This window comes from Mirounga leonina, unplaced genomic scaffold, assembly GCF_011800145.1.
Source record: "Mirounga leonina isolate KUSES-001 unplaced genomic scaffold, KU_Mleo_1.0 Mir_126, whole genome shotgun sequence".
NCBI classification, from domain to species: domain Eukaryota; kingdom Metazoa; phylum Chordata; class Mammalia; order Carnivora; family Phocidae; genus Mirounga; species Mirounga leonina.
The window spans coordinates 26498482-26522555 of NW_023270314.1; the positions used below are offsets into that span (position 1 = coordinate 26498482).

General features: G+C 40.9%; 1 protein-coding gene across 8 annotated transcripts in view; it reads left to right on the forward strand.

The window, feature by feature from the left end:
• Positions 1-24074, forward strand: part of TFCP2 (transcription factor CP2) — a 59484-nt gene that overhangs the window by 19526 nt on the left and 15884 nt on the right. For all 8 annotated transcript variants that reach the window (XM_035002648.1, XM_035002649.1, XM_035002650.1 and 5 more), the window contains exons 2-4: positions 19447-19598; positions 20111-20187; positions 21089-21194. In XM_035002648.1, the coding sequence (XP_034858539.1) occupies positions 19447-19598; positions 20111-20187; positions 21089-21194 (335 nt within the window). The remainder of the gene's footprint in view (positions 1-19446; positions 19599-20110; positions 20188-21088; positions 21195-24074) is intronic.

A 24074-nucleotide genomic window follows, 5' to 3' on the forward strand; every position in this document is an offset into this window, starting at 1 on the left:
TAAATAAATAAATAAATAAATAAATAAATAAATAAATAAATAAATAAATAAAAGTTTTTAAATAATCTCTGCACCGCCCCTCGTTTGGGCATTTTGATTGATCATATTGCCATCCAATACAAGAGTGGGAAACATGGCAGGGAGGTGGGCTGGGTAGGAAAATCAAGAGTTTTCCTTTGAATCTGGTCCATTTGATATCCCTGAGAGGCACCAAGGAGGCAAAGGTATGTAGGTATTTAAATACTTAAATCTGGAGTTCAAAATAGGAGTCTGGACCTAGTAGGTGCGTTTGGGAGTCATCAGAATGAGGTGATACTTTAAATGTATGATAATTAGATCACTGGGAGTACAGAAAGAGAATACCAACACCCATTCCTGAGGTTTTGTAGAAGAAGAGGGGTTGCCACAGGGGATCTGGTGAGATGCTGCTAGTGAGGTGGGAAGAAAATCAGGAAAGGGTGTTCAGAGGCCAGAGAGGAGATTGTTTCCATGGAAAGGTGGAATGAAAGCCTAACTGTCATGGTTTGAGGAATGAATCAGAGATGAGGAAGTGGAGACTATTTATGTAGAGACTTTCAGTTATGAAAGGTACAGAGAAGTGTAGCGGTAGCTGAAGGGGCATGTGGGAAGACTTTTTTTTTTTAAAGACAGGGAATACTCAAATATGATTACGCTGACTATATTTTAGTGGAGGGAGACTGATGGTGTATACATTGGGACAGTTAAAGGAATAAAGTTCTGGGGAATTGAGAATGGACGGATTCCAAGTCCATGGGTAAGGATCAACCTTTCCTAGGAGGAAGGACTTCGCCTTCATTGTATTAGGAGCAAAAGAGACCATTTCAAAGGTGGGTAGGTTCATAGGTTTGGTAGTGGAAGATACCTAAAAAATGTATGACAGGGGCTCCTGGGTGGCTCAGTCGTTAAGCGTCTGCCTTTGGCTCAGGTCACAATCCCGGGGTCCTGGGATCGAGCCCCGCATCGGGCTCCCTGCTCTTCAGGAAGCCTGCTTCTCCCTCTCCCACTCCCCCTGCTTGTGTTCCCTCTCTTGCTGTGTCTCTCTCTGTCAAATAAGTAAAATCTTAAAAAAAAAAAAAAACGTGTTGTATGACACATTTAATTAGTTAAATTGTATGTGGAGAGGCAACTGCAAGTAACTTCCAAATACTTAGGAGTTCCCCACAGGGGTTGTAGATAGCCAAGTCCTCCGTGCAGTTTTGATAATAAATGATAGCAGCATTTCCTGGACTGTTTGTCCACAAGTATAACGCAGTCATGCTTGCTGGGTAGCCTAATTGTAAAGACCCAGATTTTCTAATGGGCATATTATTATTATTATTTTAATCATTTATATAGTATTTATTGAGTATCTACTATAGCCAGGTCTTGTTGATACTAGGGTGACAAGACAAATGAGGTCCTGGCATTCTTTTTTTTTTTTTTTTTTTTTTTAAAGATTTTATTTATTTATTTGAGAGAGAGAGAGTGAGAGAGCACAAGAGGGGGGAGCGGGAGAGGGAGAAGCAGACTCCCTGCGGAGCAGGGAGCCCGATGCGGGACTCGATCCCGGGACTCCAGGATCATGACCTGAGCCGAAGGCAGTCGCTTAACCAACTGAGCCACCCAGGCGCCCAGGTCCTGGCATTCTTGAAGCTTGGATTTTTATGAGAGGGGGAGTAGATAGACAAGGAAATTTCAGAAAGAAGTGCCATGATGAAAATATATAGGATCTACTTTAGGTAGAGTGACCAGGAATAGCTCTTTGTAGACATGACAATTTAGCAGAGACCTGAGTGATGAAAAAGAACCAGCCAGGCAGAAATCGGAAATTTAGCTACTGGGCAAGGGAGTCAGTTATTGCAAAAGCTTTGGGTCCTTTTAGTGAAATCAGTTATTGGTACTCTCATTCTCCTAGTATGAATGGAACAGATAGCCATGGGGAAGTGTTGGAGCCCACCACCTTTAGAAACATCTTTGAAACATTGGACGGAAGCTTTTGATTATGGTTTTTTCCTCAGGAATGTTTTTGTCTTGTTGTTTTACAGAGTGAGAGGGAGGCCGGGAAGAGGGAGAGAGAGGTTTTTTGTTTTTTTTTTTACTTTATTTATTTGAGAGAGAGTGAGTGAGAGAGAGAGCACAAGCTGAGGGGCAGAGGCAGAGGGAGAGGGAGAATCAGACTCCCCGCTGAGCAGGGAGCCTGATGTGGGGCTCGATCCCAGGACCCCGGGATCATGACCTGACTCCCAACCACTGAGCCACCGTGGCACCCTGAGAGAGAATCTTAAGCAGGCTCCACACTCCACACCCTCCCATGGAGCGGGATCTCACAACCCTGAGATCATGACCTGAGCAGAAATCAAGAGTCAGGGGCGCCTGGGTGGCTCAGTTGGTTAAGCGACTGCCTTCGGCTCAGGTCATGATCCCGGAGTCCTGGGATCGAGTCCCCAGGGAGTCTGCTTCTCCCTCTGACCCTCCTCCCTCTCATGCTCTCTGTCTCAAATAAAATAAATAAAATCTTTAAAAAAAAAAAAAAAGAAATCAAGAGTCAGAGGCTTAATGGACTGAGCCACCCAGGCGCCCCGCCCCCCCCAGGAATGTTTTGAACAGGTGTTGCTTTATGCCAGCCATTGAGTAATAATAAAGAAGGACAAAATTTGGATAACATTTTAGTTTCCTCCCTGCCTGAAACAGTGCCAACCAGGCACAGAAGTGCTCACAAAAGTATTTATTGAATGGATGCATAAACTGGGATTTATATATGCTCTTCACGAGCTGTGTAACCTTGGGCAAATTTTTAACATCTATTACTTGAGTTTCAGTTTCCTCAACTGGCAAATGAGGAATGCCCGACAGCATTATTATATGGGTTAAATGTGAATTTATGTGTAAAAATTCTGTGGCAATAGTTGAGTGGGAGTGAAGGAGAACAAGGGGAAGGAACTGCAGTTTGTTGGAAAGGAACTTTTAAAAGGGGAACAGAGATGTGGGATGTATAATGAGAGATGAGACATGAAAAGGTAAACTGGGTCCACTTTGGAAAGACCTTGGGAGCTCAGTTGAGGAACTAGTACTTTATCATGATTTCCGTGAGAAGTGGTGAAGAGTTGTAAACAGGGTAATGACATTTTAAATTTACATTTTTAAAGGTTACTCTGACACAGATTGGAGGATAATGATAAAAAGCTAGTTATCATTCCTGGGAAGGGTCGAAGCTTAGTGAACTGGGTATCTTCTGCTCTGAATATCTTTAGAAATGCAAATTACTTTCATCTATCTACTCTCCATAAAAGAAAGGGAGTAAATAACAGGTCTGCTTTGATTACATCATCAGGCCTAATTTGAGATACCTCCAGGGAGTGTGTTGGCCATTTTAGAAGACTGGGCTTTCATCAAAAGTATGGTCTGAGGGAAGAGCAATTTTCATACAACTTAACCACTGTGAGCATAAGGGGAGAGAGATAGCTAAAGCCTTTTTACCATTTCATAGGACTAATGCTCTAGTAGTTTTAGGATTTTCCCAAAAGTCATTAGCAGTTAAAAGCGTTAAAAAACAAATCCGCGCTTGGGAGGAATGGGAGACAAGGGAGATTTGGGGGCTTTGAAGCTAGGCTTGGTAGTGGGGATGGAATGAGCAAGGCAGAAGAACCCCAAAGGATAGGTGGTGAGTGATGCTTGCCCATGAAGAGGGGGGGAAGCTAAACTGGAGGGGGGGAGAAAAGAACTGGTAGACATTTGGACCTGAAAAGAAGCTTTGAGGCTCAGTACCATAAGGGTCTAAGTGTGATTTCCCTTGTTTTCCCACATAGGTCATACTATGATGGTAGATACCAAATTTTGAATACTGAAATGGGAGTTCCACTTTCTGTATCAAAGTTGTCAAATTCTTGGAATATATAACCCATGAATACTGTTGCAGGTTACCATTCATCACCTAATGGGAAGAGTCGGTAATTTCAAATTTAATAAAAGAGCCTGGTACTAATGATGCCACAGGTGATGTTTTCAATTAGCAGTGTCTTAATGAGATTTATAGGCTGGTAAGAGCTAATCCTGTAATGTAGGAAAAAAACTGAGAAAGCAGGCCTATATCTGGCAAATCTCCTGAGGTAGGGCTTTGCTGATTCAGATTTCTTTGATTAAACCTGTAATATCTTACAAGTTTTCTGGAAGTAGATTTGTATCTGACATTGGTCGGATACTTTTCAGCTTCCAAAATAAGTAAGGCTTGCAGACAGGTTTGAAGTGAGAAGTTTTCAGTGACTTTCTAAGCTAAAGGAAAGTAAAATGCACATTGCTTATAGAAGTAAATAAGTAGTAATTGGCAAATAATTCAGCAGAGTAGAAATGAGGAAGATTCAGAGACTGGGGTGGGGGGAGAGAAATTAGCTTCATTTTTGGGTAAACTTTGAGATAAACATGATGAATAACAACTTTCAAACCGCTGGTCTCTCATAACTGTGCTGAAGAAATAGAATGGTTCATATCTAGGAGTACTTCTTAAAGTGCTTAAAGAATAGTAAGCCCAGTATTGAGATCTAGAAAAAAGTTCTAGAAATACTATTTCTAAACAAAGACTTGTCAGATGACCAATATCTCTATCAGGGGCAGCATCAGCATAAAATCCAGAAGTGGTGTTTTTATCTACTGCTCACTTGGCATTTTAATGTCCTATTCACTGGACAGTCTGCATTCCAGGTTTGAAGTTGGAAGGGAGTAGTAGAGTTAAGCTACTCAGGGCAGAGTGTATAAAACACCTGCTAGAGATATACTAAGCCTTTTTGAGTTACATCACTTTTGCTCTATATTTTAAAATAATTCATTTATGCTTACTTGAGTATTTGTAACACTGTAAGGACAATGAACAGAATGTAGGAAAACAATAGATATTTATAGAATGATGCAGTATGATTTATTGCTGTGCAGAGATAGAAATTTAGACAATGATGTAATACTTTATAAGGGGACTTCATCTATAACTTGATTACTGTTCTATCCCTGCCACCTAAAATAGGCCCAGAAGATAGTAGGTGCTCAAAGATTATTTGCTGAATAAATGGAAAAAAAAAAAAAGATTGAGGAGATTTAGTGATTCAATGTCAAGCTGAGTGTTCTCCCCCTAGTAGTTGGATTTGGTGATACATATGTATAGACCTGAACAAACTCCCTTTCTCTTAGAGATAATGTTTCAAGATGGCTCACTGAGGACCTCTGTAAAATCAGATTTTGGTATAGAGAGGTGGTCATCTTAGATGACAGAAATCAAACCCATTACATTGGCTTATTAAGACATAGCACTTAGTAATTAAGCTCATGATCCCCCCTCCCCCTTCTGATTTAATTGGCGCAGGATATGGCCTGGAAAGGAGTTTTAATTAGCCCCCGACCCCCGCCATTGATTGTTAATATGCACCCAAGGTTAACGGCCACTGATATTTATATACCTTCCATGCAGACCTGACTCCTTTAATTTAGTAATGCAGTCTACAAGTTACAGCAGAAAATGACTTGAGAGCTATTTTACTTCCAAATATTTTCTGACTTAAAAAGCAGGATTGGGATTGCAGTTTTTAAGACAGTCTTCAGTGCAAACATGCTGGCCGTTAGATTTCGCAGTGCTTTTTGTTGCTTTGCAGTGGAGAGTTATGTGCTCTATGAATTAAAAATGAGACCGCCAAAGGGAGCTAACAGTGAGTTGGGGAGGAGTCGCTTTTCTGTTGAATACCGTCTGTATTTACTCTCCGTGTGAGTCTCTATTTGTTTAATTGTCTATTAGAGTAGGTAACATCCCTGTTCTTTTTTTTTTTTAAGATTTTATTTATTTATTTGACAGAGAGTGATAGCAAGAGCAGGAACACAAGCAGGGGGAGTGGGAGACGGAGAAGCAGGCTTCCCGGGGATCAGGGAGCCCAATGCAGGGCTCGATCCCAGGACCCTGAGATCATGACCTGAGCTAAAGGCAGACGCTTAACGACTGAGCCACCCAGGCGCCCCAACATCCCTGTTCTTAAGTAGCCGAATGACAGTCTCATCTGGAAGACTTGTCTTTTATTGTGTTAGTTTTTGGGGTTTTTTAAAAGATTTTTTAATTTAGGGCAACCCTCTCGGGTCCCCTCCCTCCTTGGGAGCTTTGTATTATCACTTTACTATTGCTCAATAAATCTTGCTTTGCTGCCCACCAAAAAAAAAAATTTTATTTATTTGAGAGAGAGCACACGAGTGGGGGGGCATGCGGGCAGAGGGAGAGACGCAGACTCCCCGCTAAGCGGGTAGCCCAACTCAGGGCTCAATCCCAGGACCCCGGGATCATGACCCAAGCAGACATTTAACCGACTGAGCCACCCAGGTGTCCCTATATTAGTTTTTTGAATACTGATAAAGGGACTGTAAATTAATTTAGTGCAAAGTGTTTTTTTTTTTTAAGATTTTATTTACTTATTTGACAGATAAAGAGAGCACAAGCAAGGAGAGTGGAAGGCAGAGGGAGAGGGACAAGCAGACTCCCTGCCGAGCAGAGAGCCCCACGTGGAGCTCAATCCCAGGACCCTGAGATCATGACCTGAGCCAAAGGCAGCCGCTTTAACTGACTGAGCCACCCAGGTGCCCCTAGTGCAAAGTTTTAAGGAAAAGATGAGCAGCACTGTTTTTCAAACTGCTGGTTGTGGTCAACATTTTTTTTTTTTTTTAAGATTTTATTTATTTATTCATGAGAGACAGAGAGAGAGGGGCAGAGGGAGAAGCAGGCTCCCAAGGAGCAGGAAGCCCGATGCGGGACTCGATCCCAGGACCCTGAGATCATGACCTGAGCCGAAGGCAGATGCTTAACCATCTGAGCCACCCAGGCGCCCAACATTTTTTAAAAATGAAGGCAAATAGAAAATACCAATATTAATAAGTATTGTTTTGTGAAACTTGTTTCAGTTCTGTAGACACATGTACTGGGTCTTAATATAAAAATGACTTACTTGGGGGGTGCCTGGGTAGCTCAGTCGGTTAAGTGTCCGACTGTTGATTTTCAGGTCAGTTCGTGATCTCAGGGTTGTGAGATCGAGCTCCACGTCAGGCCTGCATAAGATTCTCCATCTTCCTCTGTCCCCCACCCCAAATGACTTACTTAATGTAAATGGTATTCAGAAAAATTTGAGAATGCCTGGGTGGCTCAGTCACTTGGGCATCTGGCTTCAGCTCACGTTGTGATCCCAGGGTCCTGGGATCGAGTCCCGCATTGGGCTCCTTGCTTGGCAGGGAGTCTGCTTCTCCCTCTGCCTGCCGCTCCCCCTGCTTGTGCTCTCTCACTCTCTCTCGACAAATAAATAAATTAAATATTTTTTAAAAAGAAAAAAGGAAAAAAAATTGAAAGCCATAGGGCTAGAGCATATGAAAAAGATAGAGGAAAAGAGGTGGTTGTCCTATCGTTCTCTTAATGGGGCCAGACTGCTTATTATCCACATTTATTTTCTCTCTTTTTCTCTTACTGTCTCTCACACTTTCTTTTGTTTTTTTTTACCCAGTTGCTTATTCTTTGGATCTGACCATATTCAAATTCTTTACTACTGTTTCTTTACCAGAAGAGCGAAAATAAGTGTGTTTCACTGGCAGTGTAGTTTTTATAGCATTAACTTGTTTTATTTATTTATTATTTAAATTTTTAAAATTAGAGTATAATTGACATACAGTATTACTTTAGTTTCAGGTGTACAACACAATGGTTCAAGTTCTTTACATGTTATGCTGGGCTCCCCACAAGTATAGCTGCTGTCTGTCACCATGCAACGCTCTTATAATATAACTGACTGTATTCCTTACACTGTGCCTTTTATTCCTGTGACTTATTCTTTCCATAACTGGAAGCCTGTATCTCCCATTCCCCTTCACCCATTTTACCCATCCCCTCCCTCCCCCTCTTCCCTCTGGCAACCATCAATTTGTTCTCTATAGCTCTGATTCTGCTTTTGTTTCTTTATTCATTTGTTTTTTATTTTTTTATTTTATTTTTTTTTAAGATTTTATTTATTTGACAGAGGGAGAGAACAAGTAGGCAGAGAGGCAGGCAGAAGGAGAGGGAGAAGCAGACTCCCTGCCGAGCAGGGAGCCCGATGTGGGACTCGATCCAGGGACTCCAGGATCATGACCTGAGCCGAAGGCAGTCGCTTAACCAACTGAGCCACCCAGGCGCCCTCATTTGTTTTTTAGATTCCCAGATACGAGTGACATCATATGGCAGTTCAAGAAAGTTCCCCAAAACACAAAAGTGAAAGCTATTACTCCTGGGCGCCTGGGTGGCTCAGTCGTTAAGCATCTGCCTTTGGCTCAGGTCATGATCCCAGGGTCCTGGGATCGAGCCGCACATCGGGCTCCCTGCTCGGTGGGAAGCCTGCTTCTCCCTCTCCCACTCCCCCTGCTTGTGTTCCTGCTCTCACTATCTCTCTCTCTGTCAAATAAAGAAATAAAAACTTAAAAAAAAAAAAAAAGAAAGAAAGCTATTACTCCTTGGGGTGCCTGGTGGCTCAGTCGGTTAAACGTCCGACTCTTGATTCTGCTTGGGTCGTGATCTCACAGTCGTAAGATTGAGCCCTGAATCTGGCTCCATGCTCAGTGTGGGGTCTGCTTGAGATTCTTTCTCTCCTTCTCCCTTCTGCTCATGTGTGTGCGCGTCTGCTCTCTCTCTCAAAATAAATACATAAATTTTTTTTTTTTTTTTTTTTTTTTGAGACAGAGAGAACGAGAGAGAGAGCACATGAGAGGGGGGAGGGTTGGGAGGGTCAGAGGCAGAAGCAGGCTCCCTGCCGAGCAGGGAGCCCGATGCGGGACTCGATCCAGGGACTCCAGGATCATGACCTGAGCTGAAGGCAGTCGCTTAACCAACTGAGCCACCCAGGCGCCCTAAATACATAAAATCTTAAAAAAGATTCTTTCTCCCTTGCCCTCTGCCCCTCCCTGCTAAAAAAAAAACCCCAACAACAACAACAAAAAGCACCAAGGCTACATTTGGATCATCTAGATTTCATTTATTTTCATTTGTCCCCCAAGCTCTGTGTTCAGCATTTGCTCTACTATAGATAGGAACTGTCTAGCAACTGTTTAGGTGTAAGTTAAGCATAAATGAAAAAGAACTTAGTAAATTGGTCAGGGAGAAGTGAGTACAGGATGGGGAATAGATGATGTCATAAACTTTACATTAAAAAAAAATGTGAGAACTAAAAAGATGTACCATTCATTGCCTATTCCTGAAACATGGAAGACCAAAGGAAGGGGGAATAAAAGAAGAAAGAAGGAAAATAATTTCATTTAAAAAAACTGATACATAGTTTTTTTTTTTATTATTATTTATTTTTTTAAAGATTTTATTTATTTGAGAGAGAATGAGAGAGAGAAAGTGCATGAGAAGGGGTAGGGTCGGAGGGAGAGGCAGACTCCCCACTGAGCAGGAGCCTGATGTGGGACTCGATTCTGGGACTCCAGGATCATGACCTGAGCCGAAGGCAGTTGCTTAACCAACTGAGCCACCCAGGCGCCCCTGATACATAGTTTTTAGTACTTTAAGAATAGTGTCTGGTACTAGTAGGTACTCAATAAATATTTGAATGAATAATTAGAGTTTTCTTTTTAAAAAGGGAGTTAACCAGTATCTCAGGAAACTTGTATTCCACTTACCAGCTAGTTCATACTTAGTTTAGAAGAATGTATTCTGAGAGCATGGTTCATTAGAATCATCATGGCTAAATAAGATGTGGGCTTTTTCTAAGAATTCAAAACCTTTGTTTTGACTTTAACTGAGAATACCATTTTGATTTTTTTAAAGATTTTATTTATTTATGGGGCGCCTGGGTGGCTCAGTCGTTCAGCGTCTGCCTTCGGCTCAGGTCATGATCCCAGGGTCCTGGGATCGAGCCCCGCATTGGGCTCCCTGCCCAGCGGGAAGCCTGCTTCTCCCTCTCCCACTCCCCCTGCTTGTGTTCCCTCTCTAGCTGTCTCTCTCTCTCTGTCAAATAAATAAATAAAATCTTTAAAAAATAAAAAATAAAAAAAAGGTTTTATTTATTTATTTGACAGAACAAGAGCAGGGGCAGCGGCAGGCAGAGGGAGAGGGAGAAGCAGGCTCCCCGCTGAGCAAGGAGCCCAATGCAGGGCTCAATCCCAGGACCCTGGGATCATGACCTGAGCCAAAGACAGACGCTCAACCGACTGAGCCACCCAGGTGTCCCAAGAGTACAATTTTTAGAAATTGTCTGTGTTAGAGAAAACTAGTGATGAGTCTTTTGGATTTGGTATACGGAAGAGTTTGCATGCCTAGATGTTGTCCATGCCTTTATGATGATTCGTTTAGTCCTTGTTTTGTCATGACAAATACACAAGGGTCAAAAAAATAAAAAAAAACCAAACTGTATAGACAGATTTACAAGCCAGTTGGTCTAGCCAGTATATAGGCTTGTATAGTTATCATTCGGCTGCTACCTTCTATAGCAGATGCTGTAGAATATACATTGGACAATAATCACAGGGAAATAGATTGCCTGTCTACTAGAGGCTACTGTATACCAATCAGTATTTCTAATAATCCGTAGGATCCCTAAGCTTATCCCAATGCAGCTTCTAAAACCCAAACAGCCTCAAAACATTTATTCTTTTTAGAATAATAAAATAATAGAATTGATTTGGGGGACATTTTTTAAAGGTCAGCTTGTCCAACCCTGAACTGATGATTAAATCTCTTTATGGAGCAGACCTAACAAGACTTTGCTTCAGACAGACACCCTCATTTCCTTCACTTACTCTTCAAATGGCATGACTCTAGGGGCGCCTGGGTGGCTCAGATGGTTAAGCGTCTGCCTTCGGCTCAGGTCATGATCCCAGAGTCCTGGAATCGAGCCCCACATTGGGCTCCCGGCTCAGGGGGGAGCCAGCTTCTCCCTCTCCCTCTCTCCCTGCTCATGCTCTCTCTCTGTGTCTCAAATGAATAAAATCTTAAAAAAAAAAATGGCATAACTCTAGGTCCCCTCCCTTATTCTTTTCTTAGATTTTTAAAGTCCTCTCTCTCTCTTTTTTTTTTTTTTTAAAGATTTTATTTATTTATTTGAGACAGAGAGAATGAGAGAGAGAAAGCACATGAGAGGGGGGAGGGTCAGAGGGAGAAGCAGGCTCCCCGCCGAGCAGGGAGCCCGATGCGGGACTCGATCCCGGGACTCCAGGATCATGACCTGAGCCGAAGGCAGTCGCCCAACCAACTGAGCCACCCAGGCGCCCTCTCTCTCTTTTTTTTTTAAGATTTTATTTTTATTTATGAGAGAGAGAGAGCGCAGAGGAAGAGGTACAAGCAGGTTCCGCGCCAAGCGTGGAGCTCAACACAGGGCTTGATCCCACAACCCTAGGATCATGACCTGAGACAAAACCAAGAGTCAGACACTTAAGTGACTGAGCCACCCAGGTGCCCCTTAAAGTCCTCATTTTTTTAAGGTTCCACACTCAGAACTAAGCACAGTACTCAAGTGTAGTCTGATTTGCATAGAGAAGTATGTCATTTCCCTTATGAGACTTTGTTTCTAATGAAACCTGCTATCAGCAGTTTTGGCAGCCATGTTATACTGTTTGTCTCATTGAAATAGATTTTTTTTAAAGCCCTAGTCTATCTCACATGTATTGGCCCATTTTGCTGTTTTTAGTTCAAAGTGCGTGACATTATATTTATCCTTATTAAATCTTACCTTGTTAGATTTAACTTCCTCTTCCAGCCAATTAGAATTACTTTAAAAGTTGATTCTATCATACAGGATATTTGCTTTCTCATCCTATCATTTATATATTTGATCATCATCCTCTTCTGTGTTCTCATCCAAGTCATTTTAAAAAAATGTTTTTTAAAGATTTTATTTATTTGTTTGACAGAAAGACAGAGAAGTACAAGCAGGGGGAGCGGCAGAGGGAGAGGGAGAAGCAGGCTCCCCACTAAACAGGGAGCCTGATATGGGGCTTGATCCCAGGACCCTGGGATCATGACCTGAGCTGAAGGCAGACGCTTAACCAACTGAGCCACCCAGGCTCCCCCCAAATCATTTTAAAAAAATGTTGCAGAGGACAGGTTTCTCTGGGGTCCTGTGACATACTACTAAACCTTCTAGACTTACCTGTACTCTTTAGGTATGGTTTATATAGTGATCTATGAAGCCACTTAACTATTACAAAATTCGTATTTTTCACCTTGAAAATCCAGAAGTATTTATCTTTACAGCATTCCCTGATCATACTGTGTTAAAAATAGGAAAATGAATTAGTTTGGTTATGGCTCCTAGTGATTCCTGTGTTCCTGCCAAATACTCATAATTAATATGTTAATTTTTAAAAAGATTTTATTTATTTATTTATTTGAGAGAGAGAATGAGAGAGAGCATGAGAGGGGCAAGGGTTAGAAGGAGAAGCAGACTCCCCGCCGAGCGGGAAGCCTGATGCGGGACTCGATCCCGGGACTCCAGGATCGTGACCCGAGCCAAAGGCAGTCGCCTAACCAACTGAGCTACCCAGGTGCCCCTAATATGTTAGTGTTTTAATCAGTAATACACTATTTACATCAAAGAGTGGACCTGCGTCTTCCTTATACTTTTTGTAAGTCTCAGCACATTCTGGGTTTCACCTCAAGCTGCTTATATATGTATCAGTGCCACTTTTTTTTTTATACGTTTTTTTTTTTTTAAGATTTTATTTATTTATTTGAGAGAGAGAATGAGATAGAGAGAGCATGAGATGGGGGAGGGTCAGAGGGAGAAGCAGACTCCCTGCCGAGCAGGGAGCCCGATGCGGGACTCGATCCAGGGACTCCAGGATCATGACCTGAGCCGAAGGTAGTTGCTTAACCAACTGAGCCACCCAGGCGCCCGCCACTTTTTTTTTTAATAGTTTCTTTCCTTTTATATGTATTTTTCTTTTTTTTATAGTTTTATTTATTTGACAGAGAGACAGCGAGAGAGGGAACCCAAGCAGGGGGAGTGGCAGAGGGAGAAGCAGGCTTCCCGCAGAGCAGGGAGCCCGATGCGGGGCTCGATCCCAGGACCCTGGGATCATGACCTGAGCCGAAGGCAGAAGCTTAACGACTGAGCCACCCAGGCGCCCCCCTTTTATATGTATTTTTCTTGGGCATGTCCTTCTAATTCTGAGCTGACAGTGAGCTTTCCATTTAGTCTCTTTAGATACCTCCCCTCTTCTTTCCCCTCTATCTCAGGTAATGTGAGATTGGCAAAATTTCATTTTTGAGATCCTCAGTCCTGTTGTCTCCCCTTTTATTATCTCAGGCCATGGGCTTGGGTCCTATTGTCATTGTTTTTTGAAGCCTGTTCTCTTAGAGACTAGGAACCACATCTGGCTATGTTCTTTGTTCTTTTTACTTACCTGGCTTGGCTGCTTCCTTTTCAGGCTCCCACCACTTCCTCTTTTCTGATCAGTTTCTTCTTGGTCAAATTCAGTTCAGAATTAAAATTCTACTCATTTCTTCTGCCTTCCTGGTGATAGAATAATTAGCAAACAATTTTTTTTTTTTTTAAAGATTTTATTTATTTATTTGACAGAGAGAGACACAGCGAGAGAGGGAACACAAGCAGGGGGAATGGGAGAGGGAGAAGCAGGCTTCCCACTGAGCAGGGAGCCCGATGCGGGGCTCGATCCCAGGACCCTGGGATCATGACCTGAGCTGAAGGCAGACGCTTAACGACTGAGCCACCCAGGTGCCCCGCAAACAATTTTTTTAAAAGATTGATTGATTGATTGATTTTAGAGAGAGAGAGACTGCAAATGGTGGGAGGGGCAGAGGGAGAGAAGCAGATTCCTGCTGAGCGTGGAGCCCGATGAGGGGCTTGATCTCACAACCCTGAGATCACGACCTGAGCCAAAATCAAGAATCAGCTGCTTAACTAACTGAGCCACCCAGGCACCCCAAGGCAGTTTTTTTTTTAGGGGGGAGGGAGCAGCAGAGGGAGAGAGAGAGAAAGAGAATCCCAAGCAGGCTCCACACCCAGGGTGTGGAGCCCATAATGGGGCTCAATCTCACAAAACCAAGAGCTGAAACCAAGTGTGGGATACTTAACTGACTGAGCCACCCAGGCACCCCAGCAAGGCAATTTTTAAAATATATGCTGCTTTTTAGTTGAATGTGATTTTTCAGTAGCTGTTCAGACAGTAGAAATTTTTTATTACTTTCTGTGACAGAGGGTGCCCACCAGAAAGTACTCTTATTTTACCATCTTTTACCATTTACCTTACTTATCAGTAGTAAGGAATCTCACTAGCTTTGTGTTAAAACCTGCAGCACCATCTCTTCTTACCAGGTCTCCCTGATCTGCCCTGTCAGCCTTCCCACAAATCTGGGAAATCAGTCTGCTTTCCCCTCTTCTTTAAGGTTTTCTGACTAGTTATTTACTGGATTTATTTTTTTTTTTTGAAGCTGACCTCAGAGTAGAATGTAGCCTCTCTAGTTCTTGCTCTTTCACACTGGGACTGACATAGGGGTATTGCTATGTTTTGTTTCAGATGTTTTCATCATGATGGAGTCTAAATGAGGGCATAAGTAAGGAAGTTAGAAGCTTAGGACCTCATATAAACCAAGTTAGTTTCTAATTTTCTTTGGTGCTATGGACAACCTGTCTACTTGCTTCTCTTACTCAAGGTAGAGCTCATCAAACCTTTCCCTCTCCCTTCTTAGGCTCTCTAGAAGAGGGCATTCAACAGATGGTAGGCCTGAGGGAGAAGGTTAAATAAACCATAGTCGTGAATACCTACAGACCATTCATAGGTTGCCTACAGACCATTCAGAGGTTGCCTTATCTCAAAAGAGTAGTTTGTGCCTCAGGAGACCATGAAGCAGCTCTTCATGGAATCCCAGTTAGATATAAGAAAGAATTCTTTTTTTTTTTTTTTTAAGATTTTATTTATTTATTTGACAGAGAAAGACACAGCGAGAGAGGGAACACAAGCAGGGGGAGTGGGAGAGGGAGAAGCAGACTCCCTGCCGAGCAGGGAGCCCGATGCGGGACTCGATCCCGGGACCCCAGGATCATGACCTGAGCCGAAGGCAGTCGCTCAACCAACTGAGCCACCCGGGCGCCCAAGAAAGAATTCTTGATCATGCTTCTGTTCCTCTGTTACTTCCATTTAGATGCTTTCTGCTGTTTCCACTCTTGGTGTGAATTTCCACTTAGCAATGCACATTTTTAACGCATACTCAACTTATCTTTTTATCAGGTGAGATTTCTGTATTCTTTTTTTTTTTTTTTTTTTTTTATCTGAGAGAGAGAATGAGAGCGAGCACATGAGAGGGGGGAGGGTCAGAGGGAGAAACAGACTCCCTGCCGAGCAGGGAGCCCGATGCGGGACCCGATCCAGGGACTCCAGGATCATGACCTGAGCCGAAGGCAGTCTCGCTTAACCAACTGAGCCACCCAGGTGCCCAGATTTCTGTATTCTTATATTTGATCAGATGTCACATTCCAAAATGATCACAATGTACTAGTGCTGAGTATTCTGGAAAATGCAAACAAAAATATAAATCACATCAACAAATACTAAGCACAGAAAAGAGAAGTTACTCCTTCAAATAGCTTATGTTTCATTGGAATGAATTAAATACATGAAGTAGGGGCCCCTGGCTGGCTCAGTCAGTGGAGCATGCAACTCTTGATCTCAGGGTCATGAGTTCAAGCCCCACATTGGGTGTAGAGATTACTTAAAAAAAAAAAAATACATGAAGCAATTGGAGAATGTAATAAAATGCTAAATTGTACATTGGTACCAACTACGTAGGCCCCACCACTCAGAGTGGGTTTTCCTGATCAATGCTCAGTTTACCTCTGAGAAGGAGCAGACTTTTGTATTTCCAAAATTGTTGCTTACTTAATCTGTTACTGTTTTGCTATAGACAGGGTTCTAGAACTGTGCTCACCAGTGACCTTTAGCCTCCATCTCTAGGAATGTGGAACTGAATGGTACTCTTGCTCCCACAGCAGAGTAAAAGAAATGCACTGTAGCAAGAACATGAGTAATTCAAATATATTTGACGTTTTTGGATCTTAAAATCTCTGATGAGAAAATATAGTTTTGTGTATTTAGTTTGGCTGTTTTGAATTAGTTAATTTTAGGGGTAATTTTTAGAATTAGTTTTAAAGTTTCAGCATCAAATTGCTTAGTTATGAGGGATTAGGTGTAAAGCCACATTATATTGAGAAGACTAGGGACTATTGCTATGTATTAACCTTGCTAGCCAGTAATATTTGAGAAGGAAAAAAAGCCACTCTACATTCTAAAAGATTGAGCTGTTGCTATGTTTCAAAATCCGATTCACCTTGATTCCTGATAATCTTCACTAATCTTTCAAGGAATCATCAGATGTGGTATATTTGAGAATGATATGTATTGAGATACTTGTTGAGAATGATAAGGCAACAAAGTTTCCCAAAGACTAGCATCATGTTTCTGAAGTTTTGTAGTGTTTTGCTTTATTTTCTGTACTATTTGTTGTGGGAGCATTGGTAGCTTCCTGATTTTGAGAAGTGGAAGAACTGGGTTGGAGTACTTTTCTAGAAAACCCAGTGCTTCTACAGTTTTATATAGTCTCAAGGGATCAGTAGTATGTTTCACATGACATTAATATAGACAGAAAGAAGGATTCTTCACCTCCACTCAACCCCAACCCTTTGAGCAAAGCACACATACCTCAAGGCCTCAGGGAGAAGAAAGCACCTTTTGTTTTTCTAGCCTTTGAAATACCTTTTAGCATCAAGAAACTTGTGTTTCATAAAAACTGGTTTGCATTTCAGGTGCCAGGATTCAACTAATAACATAGAGCCTTGCTATTTAGACAACAGCAGAAAGAGAAATTTCTTTCTTGTCTCTTCCCTCTGCCACCCCCCCCTTTTTTTAAAGCATTTATGCCATTAAATTTTTATTACTCCTATGTGGATTGTTAGGACAATAATCAGAACATTTTCTGCTTATTTTGTTTTCCAATAAGAATTGATAATGTCTCTAAGATTTATAGGAGTTCGGCCATTTTTCTCTCAATGGTTGTTTTTGCCTGAATGTAATGATTCTGTACTATTTGGGGAGAATGTGTACTGCTGAGGTGCATATAAAGAATTGCCATGTAACCCACACACTGAGCGTTCTATAGAACATTTTTATCTCCCCAGAAAGTTCCCTTTTATATCTTCCAAGTCAATCTCTGCCCTGCCAGGAAACCACTGTTCTCCTTAGCTTTGCCTGTTTTAGAACACCATATAAATGGAATCGTACATTATATATGCTTTTTATCTAGCTTCTTTTGCTCAGTATTACGTCTGTGAGATGCATCCACGTTGTTGCACTCCTTCGTTTCGCTGACTGGTGTTCCATCCTGTACTACAGCTTGTGCATCCAGTCCTCTTAGTTACAAACACTTGGATTCTTTCCAATTTTTGCTTTTATGCTGGGGCATTTATGTACAGCCTTGAGTGGACTTCTATTTTCGTTTCTCTTGGATAAATACCTATGAGTAGAATTGCTGGACCAAAGGGCAGATAGATACTTAATTTTATAAGAAACAGTCAAACCTGGAGGCGCCTGGGTGGCTCAGTCGTTAAGCGTCTGCCTTCGGCTCAGGTCATGATCCCGGGGTCCTGGGGTCGAGTCCCACATCCAGCTCCCTGCTCGACGGGAAGCCTGCTTCTCCCTCTCCCACTCCCCCTGCTTGTGCTCTCTTTCTCGCTGTGTCTCTCTCTGTGTCAAATAAATAAATAAAATCTTTAAAAAAAAAAAACAACGCAATGCTAAGTGAACAAAACCAGTCACAAAAGACCACACATTGTATGACTCCGTTCATGTGAACTCTTCTGACTAGACAAATTCACAGAAACAGAAAATGGATGGTGGTTGCCAGGGGTTGAGGAAGAGGGGAGAATGAGGAATAACTGCTTGTTGGGCAGTTTCCTTTTGGAGTGAAGAAAAACTTCTAGAACTAGATAGTGGTGATGGTTGTACAACATTGTAAAAGTACTTAATGCCACTGAAATGCACACTTAAAAATGGTTAAAATGATAAATTTTAGGGGCACCTGGGTGGCTCAGTCGGTTAGGCGTCTGCCTTTGGCTCGGGTTATGGTTCTAGGGTCCTGGGATCAAGCCCCACTTTGGGCTCTCTGCTCCGTGGGAAGCCTGCTTCTCCCTCTCCCACTCCCCTGCTTGTGTTCCCTCTCTCACTGTGTCTCTCTCTGTCAGATAAATAAATAAAATCTTTAAAAAAAAAAAAAAAGAAACAGTCAAACCTTTTTCTAAATTGGCTGTGTTATTTTACACTACTGCTGGAAAAGAATAGTTCTGGTTGCTCCGCATCCTTGCCAACATTTGGGTTGTCTTTCTAACTTTAGCAGTTCTAGTGAATACAGGTATGAATTCTGTAAGTGAATTAAAATACATTTTATTTTGAGAATTTTGTGGCATGTCTTGAGATAATTGGAAATACTCCTTAATTTGGTACATCTCTCTCTCTCTTTTTTTTAAAGATTTTATTTATTTATTTGAGAAAGAGAGAGAGAGCACAAGCGGGGGGTTGGGGGGGTAGGAGCAGAGGGAGAGGGAGCCCGCCAAGCAGGTTGCCCAATGCAGGGCTTGATCCTGGAACTCCGGGATCATGACCTGAGCCCAAGGCAGACGCCCAACCGACAGCCACCCACGCACCCCTAATTTGGTACATCTCTTAAGATTCTTTTAAAATTTGGTTTGGGGCAAATGTTGATCACAACAGTAGGTCTCCAGGATAGGGCCCAGGATATTCTTTCCCACTAGCCACGGCTGGAGTTTATGAGGGAAAATTATTGTTAATCCTATACATCAATTTTAGTCCCTTACGGTTTCCAAAATATTTTCTCACATATTTACTCTAGACAGCAAATGTGATTCCCATTTTATAAATGAAGGAATGAAGACTAGAGAGCTTGTCTAAGATTTGCCTAAGGCTTTCAGGGACTGAAACACACCACTTTTAGTTAGTTATATTCCACAGAATGAAAGCTGACCTTGAAATATATCCTGGTCATTGATTTGTCCTTTTCAAGTGGCTTCTAGGAATTCTGAGTCTTGTTTTAGTCCCTAGAGTAGATCAGCTGATACGGTTATAGAGATAACTGCAGTGGTGCCTTTCGAAGAACAAATACATTACTGAGTGTCCTAAACTGACATTTTGGAACTCTGCATATGATTCTCAGAGCCCTTTTAGGAACCCCTGTCTAAACAGTTTTAGCAGTGAATATCTGTCATTGCCCACATTGTTGTGAGGGGGGATAGCACAGCAGGTAATCTGAACTGAATGGTTGGGAAGAAACTTCATCAAAGTGAGTAGTGTTTATAGTTTTCCAAGCCAAATTGCAGTTAAATTGTTTCAACATAAATCCACTTTTGCACCACTGTCAGATGTTAACATGAGTTGTTTGTTTTATTTCAGTGATGTCCTTGCATTGCCCATTTTTAAGCAAGAAGAGTCGAGTTTGCCCCCTGATAATGAGAATAAAATCCTGCCTTTTCAATATGTGCTCTGTGCTGCCACGTCTCCAGCAGTGAAACTCCATGATGAAACTCTGACGTATCTCAATCAAGGTTAGAGGCTTCCTTATTTGTTAGTAGTATTGAAGATCTGATGGATTGCTGACATTTTATTAGGTGTACTTTTATGTAAAAAGTATGTCTTTCTAGTGTGAGCTGTCAGAGTTGAAGCCTTACATCAGAGATTTGCACTTTTATGTCATATTTGATGTATATCAGTGGCTTCTTTTATTTACCGATTTTACTTCCTATCTCCCTCTTTCTTTCTAATCCTTACCCAGCTCTATTTACCAGTTGTGTGACCTTGGATACGTTACTTAAACTCTTTACATTTCAATTCCTTTATCTGTAAAAATAGGATTGATAATACTTTCGAGAATTGTATCAACTAATGATATAATATGTGAACACTTAGCACTGTGTCTGGCATATAGTAAAGGAGTATAGTTGTTACTAATACTAACAATATTATACTCTTGTATATTCAACCAGCTGAATTTTATTCTTTCTGAATCTTGCAAACTTAATTTATGATGAATATAATATATAGTAACTTTTTCTTCCAGGACAGTCTTATGAAATTCGTATGCTAGACAATAGGAAACTTGGAGAACTTCCAGAAATTAATGGCAAGTTGGTGAAGGTAAAAGAAAATGAGTAAATCAATCCTCTGCACAATATCCTTTTACTGACCCTTTTTGGGTAATGTTCTTTTGCTTCCATAAAGGGCTTGGTGCTGTCTCTTAGCTACTACAATTTGCTGGCAGAGTGGTAAACTGTTCTTTCTTTGGAGTGGGAGTGAGCCCCCTCATTCACATGGATTTTTCAGAGCTGCAAAAACAGAAGGCTTACTACATGTCAAAGGAGTCTCCTGGTTCAGTGAAGTTGTTTGGGGTGGAATAGAGTGACCCCCTTGAGATTTTTAGAGAAACTTGTGTCTCTTTGCATATGTGGTCTAGTAGCAAGAAAAACAAACTTCTGTTGATGAATAGCAGTTTTCTTAGTCTAGACTTGTAGCAATGAATTCACAGCACAATTGGGACAGAGGAATTTGGTCAGCAGCTGTAAAAGTTAGTGGGAGGGATATTAATAAACACCTCCTCAAAGTAAGAATAACAAAAGGAAAGTTGATAGATACAAGCCCGGCTTACCCTCAGTGTTGTATGGTGGGTTAGCAAGCAGGGAACTTGGTGAGCTTTTCATATACACCTGAAGAGCTGAGCTGGTTATTACATGGTAATGGTAGAGACAGGTAGAAATGCTTCCAGTAAGAGTCCTTTCTGCCCGGTCCATGAGGACTGATGTTTAAGCCACGTTTTAAATATGGTACCAGTTAACTATAAAGATTATATCTGAGCAATTATAAAATTTACCCTCAAATAGAGTTTGGTATGGTATGGGTTTTAGAATGAAACAAATCTTAAGAAAAATAATTTTAGATTGTATCTAGAAACAAACTGGAGGTGACTTCTGGTGGTTTCCCATTATAAGCACTGATTTTTTAAAGGATCCTATTATCATTTGATTTTGTTGCTTCCATTTAGAGTATATTCCGTGTAGTGTTCCATGACCGACGGCTACAGTATACTGAACATCAGCAGCTGGAGGGCTGGAGGTGGAACCGACCTGGAGATAGAATTCTTGACATTGGTGAGTTAAGGGAATCTATTTCCCAGGAAATGCCTGTAAGTATGGTCTGAGAATTGGTTTTCTTTACTTGATGTTTACATTGATTCAGAGTACCTCAGGGGCTCAATTAGCATAAACCCTGAAGTGTTTATTGACTAAGCATAAAAAAAACTACTGGGATGATAATACCAAAATTAAAGTTGGAAGTGTAGACACTTCAGTTCCATAACAATTGCGTCCATTACTTTAGGGTGATTTTATTTTTGGTTTTGTTTTTTTAATTTAGTTGTGGTAAAATATATATAACCTAAAAGTTACAATTATAAAACATTTTAAAGTAAATAATTCAGTGACATTAAATACATTCACATTATGTAGCCATCACTACCATCCATCTCCAGAACTTTTTTCATCTTGCAAAACTGAAACTCTGTACCCATTAAACAATAACTCCCTATTCCCCTTCTCCCCAGCCCCTGGCTACCACCATTCTACTTTTTGTTCATATGAATTTGACTACTCTACGTGCCTCATATAAGTGAAATCATCCAGTGTTTGTCTTTTTGTGATTGGCTTATTTCACTTAACCTAATCCTCAGGGTTCATCCATATAGTAGTATGCATCAGATTTTTCCTCCTTTTAAAGACTGTATGATATTCCATTGTGTATATGTATATATACCACATTTTATTTATCCATTCATCCTTTAGTAGATACTTGGGTTGATTCTACCTTTTGGTTATTGTGAATAATGCAGCTTATGGACATGGGTATACAGATATTTAGTTCAGTCTCTGCTTTCAGTTCTTTTGAATATATACCCAGAAATGGGACTGCTAGATCACGTATGGTAATTCCATTTTGTATTTTTGGGGGAACCGCCATACTTTTTCCATAGCAGTTGTGTATTTTGCATTCCCATCAGAAGTGAACAAGGGTTCTAAATACTCTACGTCCTTGCCAACATGTGCTGTTTTCTTAATGGATGTGAAGTGGTTATCTCATTGTGGTTTTGATTTATACTTACCTAATGATTAGTGATGTTGGGTGTCTTTTCATGTGCTTATTGGCCATATATGTATCTTCTTTGGAGAAATGTATATTCAAGTCCTTTCCTCATTTTTTAATCTGGTTGGTTGGTTTTGTTGTTGTGAGTTGTAGGCATTCTTTATATATTCTGGATATTAACCCCATATCAGATACAAGATTTGTAATATTTTCTTCCATTCCGTGTGGGTTGTCTTTTCACCATGTTGATAATTGTCCTTTGACACATGAAAGTTTTACATTTTGATGTAGTCCAGTTTATTTAATAATTTTATTGCCTTGCCTATGCTTTTGGTGTCATATCTAAGAATATTACAAAACCCAATGAAGCTTTTCCTGGTATGTTTTCTGCCAAGAGTTTTATAGTTTTAGGTCTTACATTTAGGTGTTTGATCCATTTTTTAGTTAATTTTTGCATATAGTATAAGGTAAGAATTTGCCTTCATTTCTTGTATGTGGATATTCAGTTTTCCCAGCACCATTTGTTGAAACAACTGTTCTTTCCCCACTGAATGGTCTCGGCAATTTTGTCAACCATCATTTGACTGTATGTGAGGACTCATTTCTGGACTCTCTAACGTGTTCGTTCTATTTGTCTGTGTCTCCATCTTTATGCCAGTACCATACTATTTTGATAACTGTACCTTGTAGTAAGTTTTGAAATCGGGAAACGTGGCACCTCCAACTTTACCTTTCAAGATTACTTTTCAAGATTATTTTGGCTATTCAGGGTCTGATATTTTGTTTTGTGTGTATGTAAAAGAGGCCAGGTTTTTTTCCCAAATTGCTGCAAGTTCTTTTATTTTACTAATAACTGAGAGGCAGATTAGTGGTTTGTTTTACCTAAAGTAAGAGACCTGGGATTAGAATCTATGCCTCTTGATTTACAATTTAGGTTTTTCCCCTACTGCTTTGCTACATAGGGTAGAATTTATTTTTCCTAAATCATAGGGTTTAAGGAAAGTTCCTTTACAAACATACATGCAGTCTCTCTTCATGAATGTATTTTTAATCCTGGCATCTATGTCTTTGATCTCTTATTGGTCATTATCTCCTACTAGTAAACAGTTGTTGAACAAATCTAAGTACCTACTAATTTTACCTGAGAAAACATTGATTCTTATACAGATATCCACTTAATAAATTGACCTTAGGATAAATCCAATACAACGAGCACAGTTGGACCCACCTTGTTGTTTGAATTGACAGTAAAACAGTAGTATAGTGATAGCACAGTTATGATCATAAATATCAGCCTGGCTTTCTCTCCCCAGTTTGAATATTAATAGGAGAAGTCAGGGAATGATATTTGGTTATATGCTGTATAGAATGGAAAGCAGCATTCTACTGGAGCTCATTCATTTTTGCTTCCCTCTTGAGTATCAGATTTGTTGCTCTGTTACAGGGTTATTTGATGACTTTAAGGCCAGCATCAATCCCTATGTTAAATTTTTCCCACTTCTTTTTTTTTTTAAGATTTTATTTATGTATTTGACAGAGAGAGACACAGCGAGAGAGGGAACACAAGCAGGGGGAGTGGGAGAGGGAGAAGCAGGCTTCCTGCAGAGCAGGGAGCCCGACGCGGGGCTTGATCCCAGGACCCTGAGATCATGACCTGAGCCGAAGGCAGATGCCTAATGACTGATTCACCCAGGCGCCCCTAAATTTTTCCCACTTCTATCTGTAATACAATGCTTCTGCCTTTATTCAGACACTCTGCTTTATATTTCTATAGCAATCTTGTTAGTGTACTTCTATCAGTAACACTAATCCTAAAACTGTAAGTGAAGCAGATTATATTACAATTTTCATAACACTAGAGCTAGTGTGTAGACTAAGTCTGTCTTTAAGTA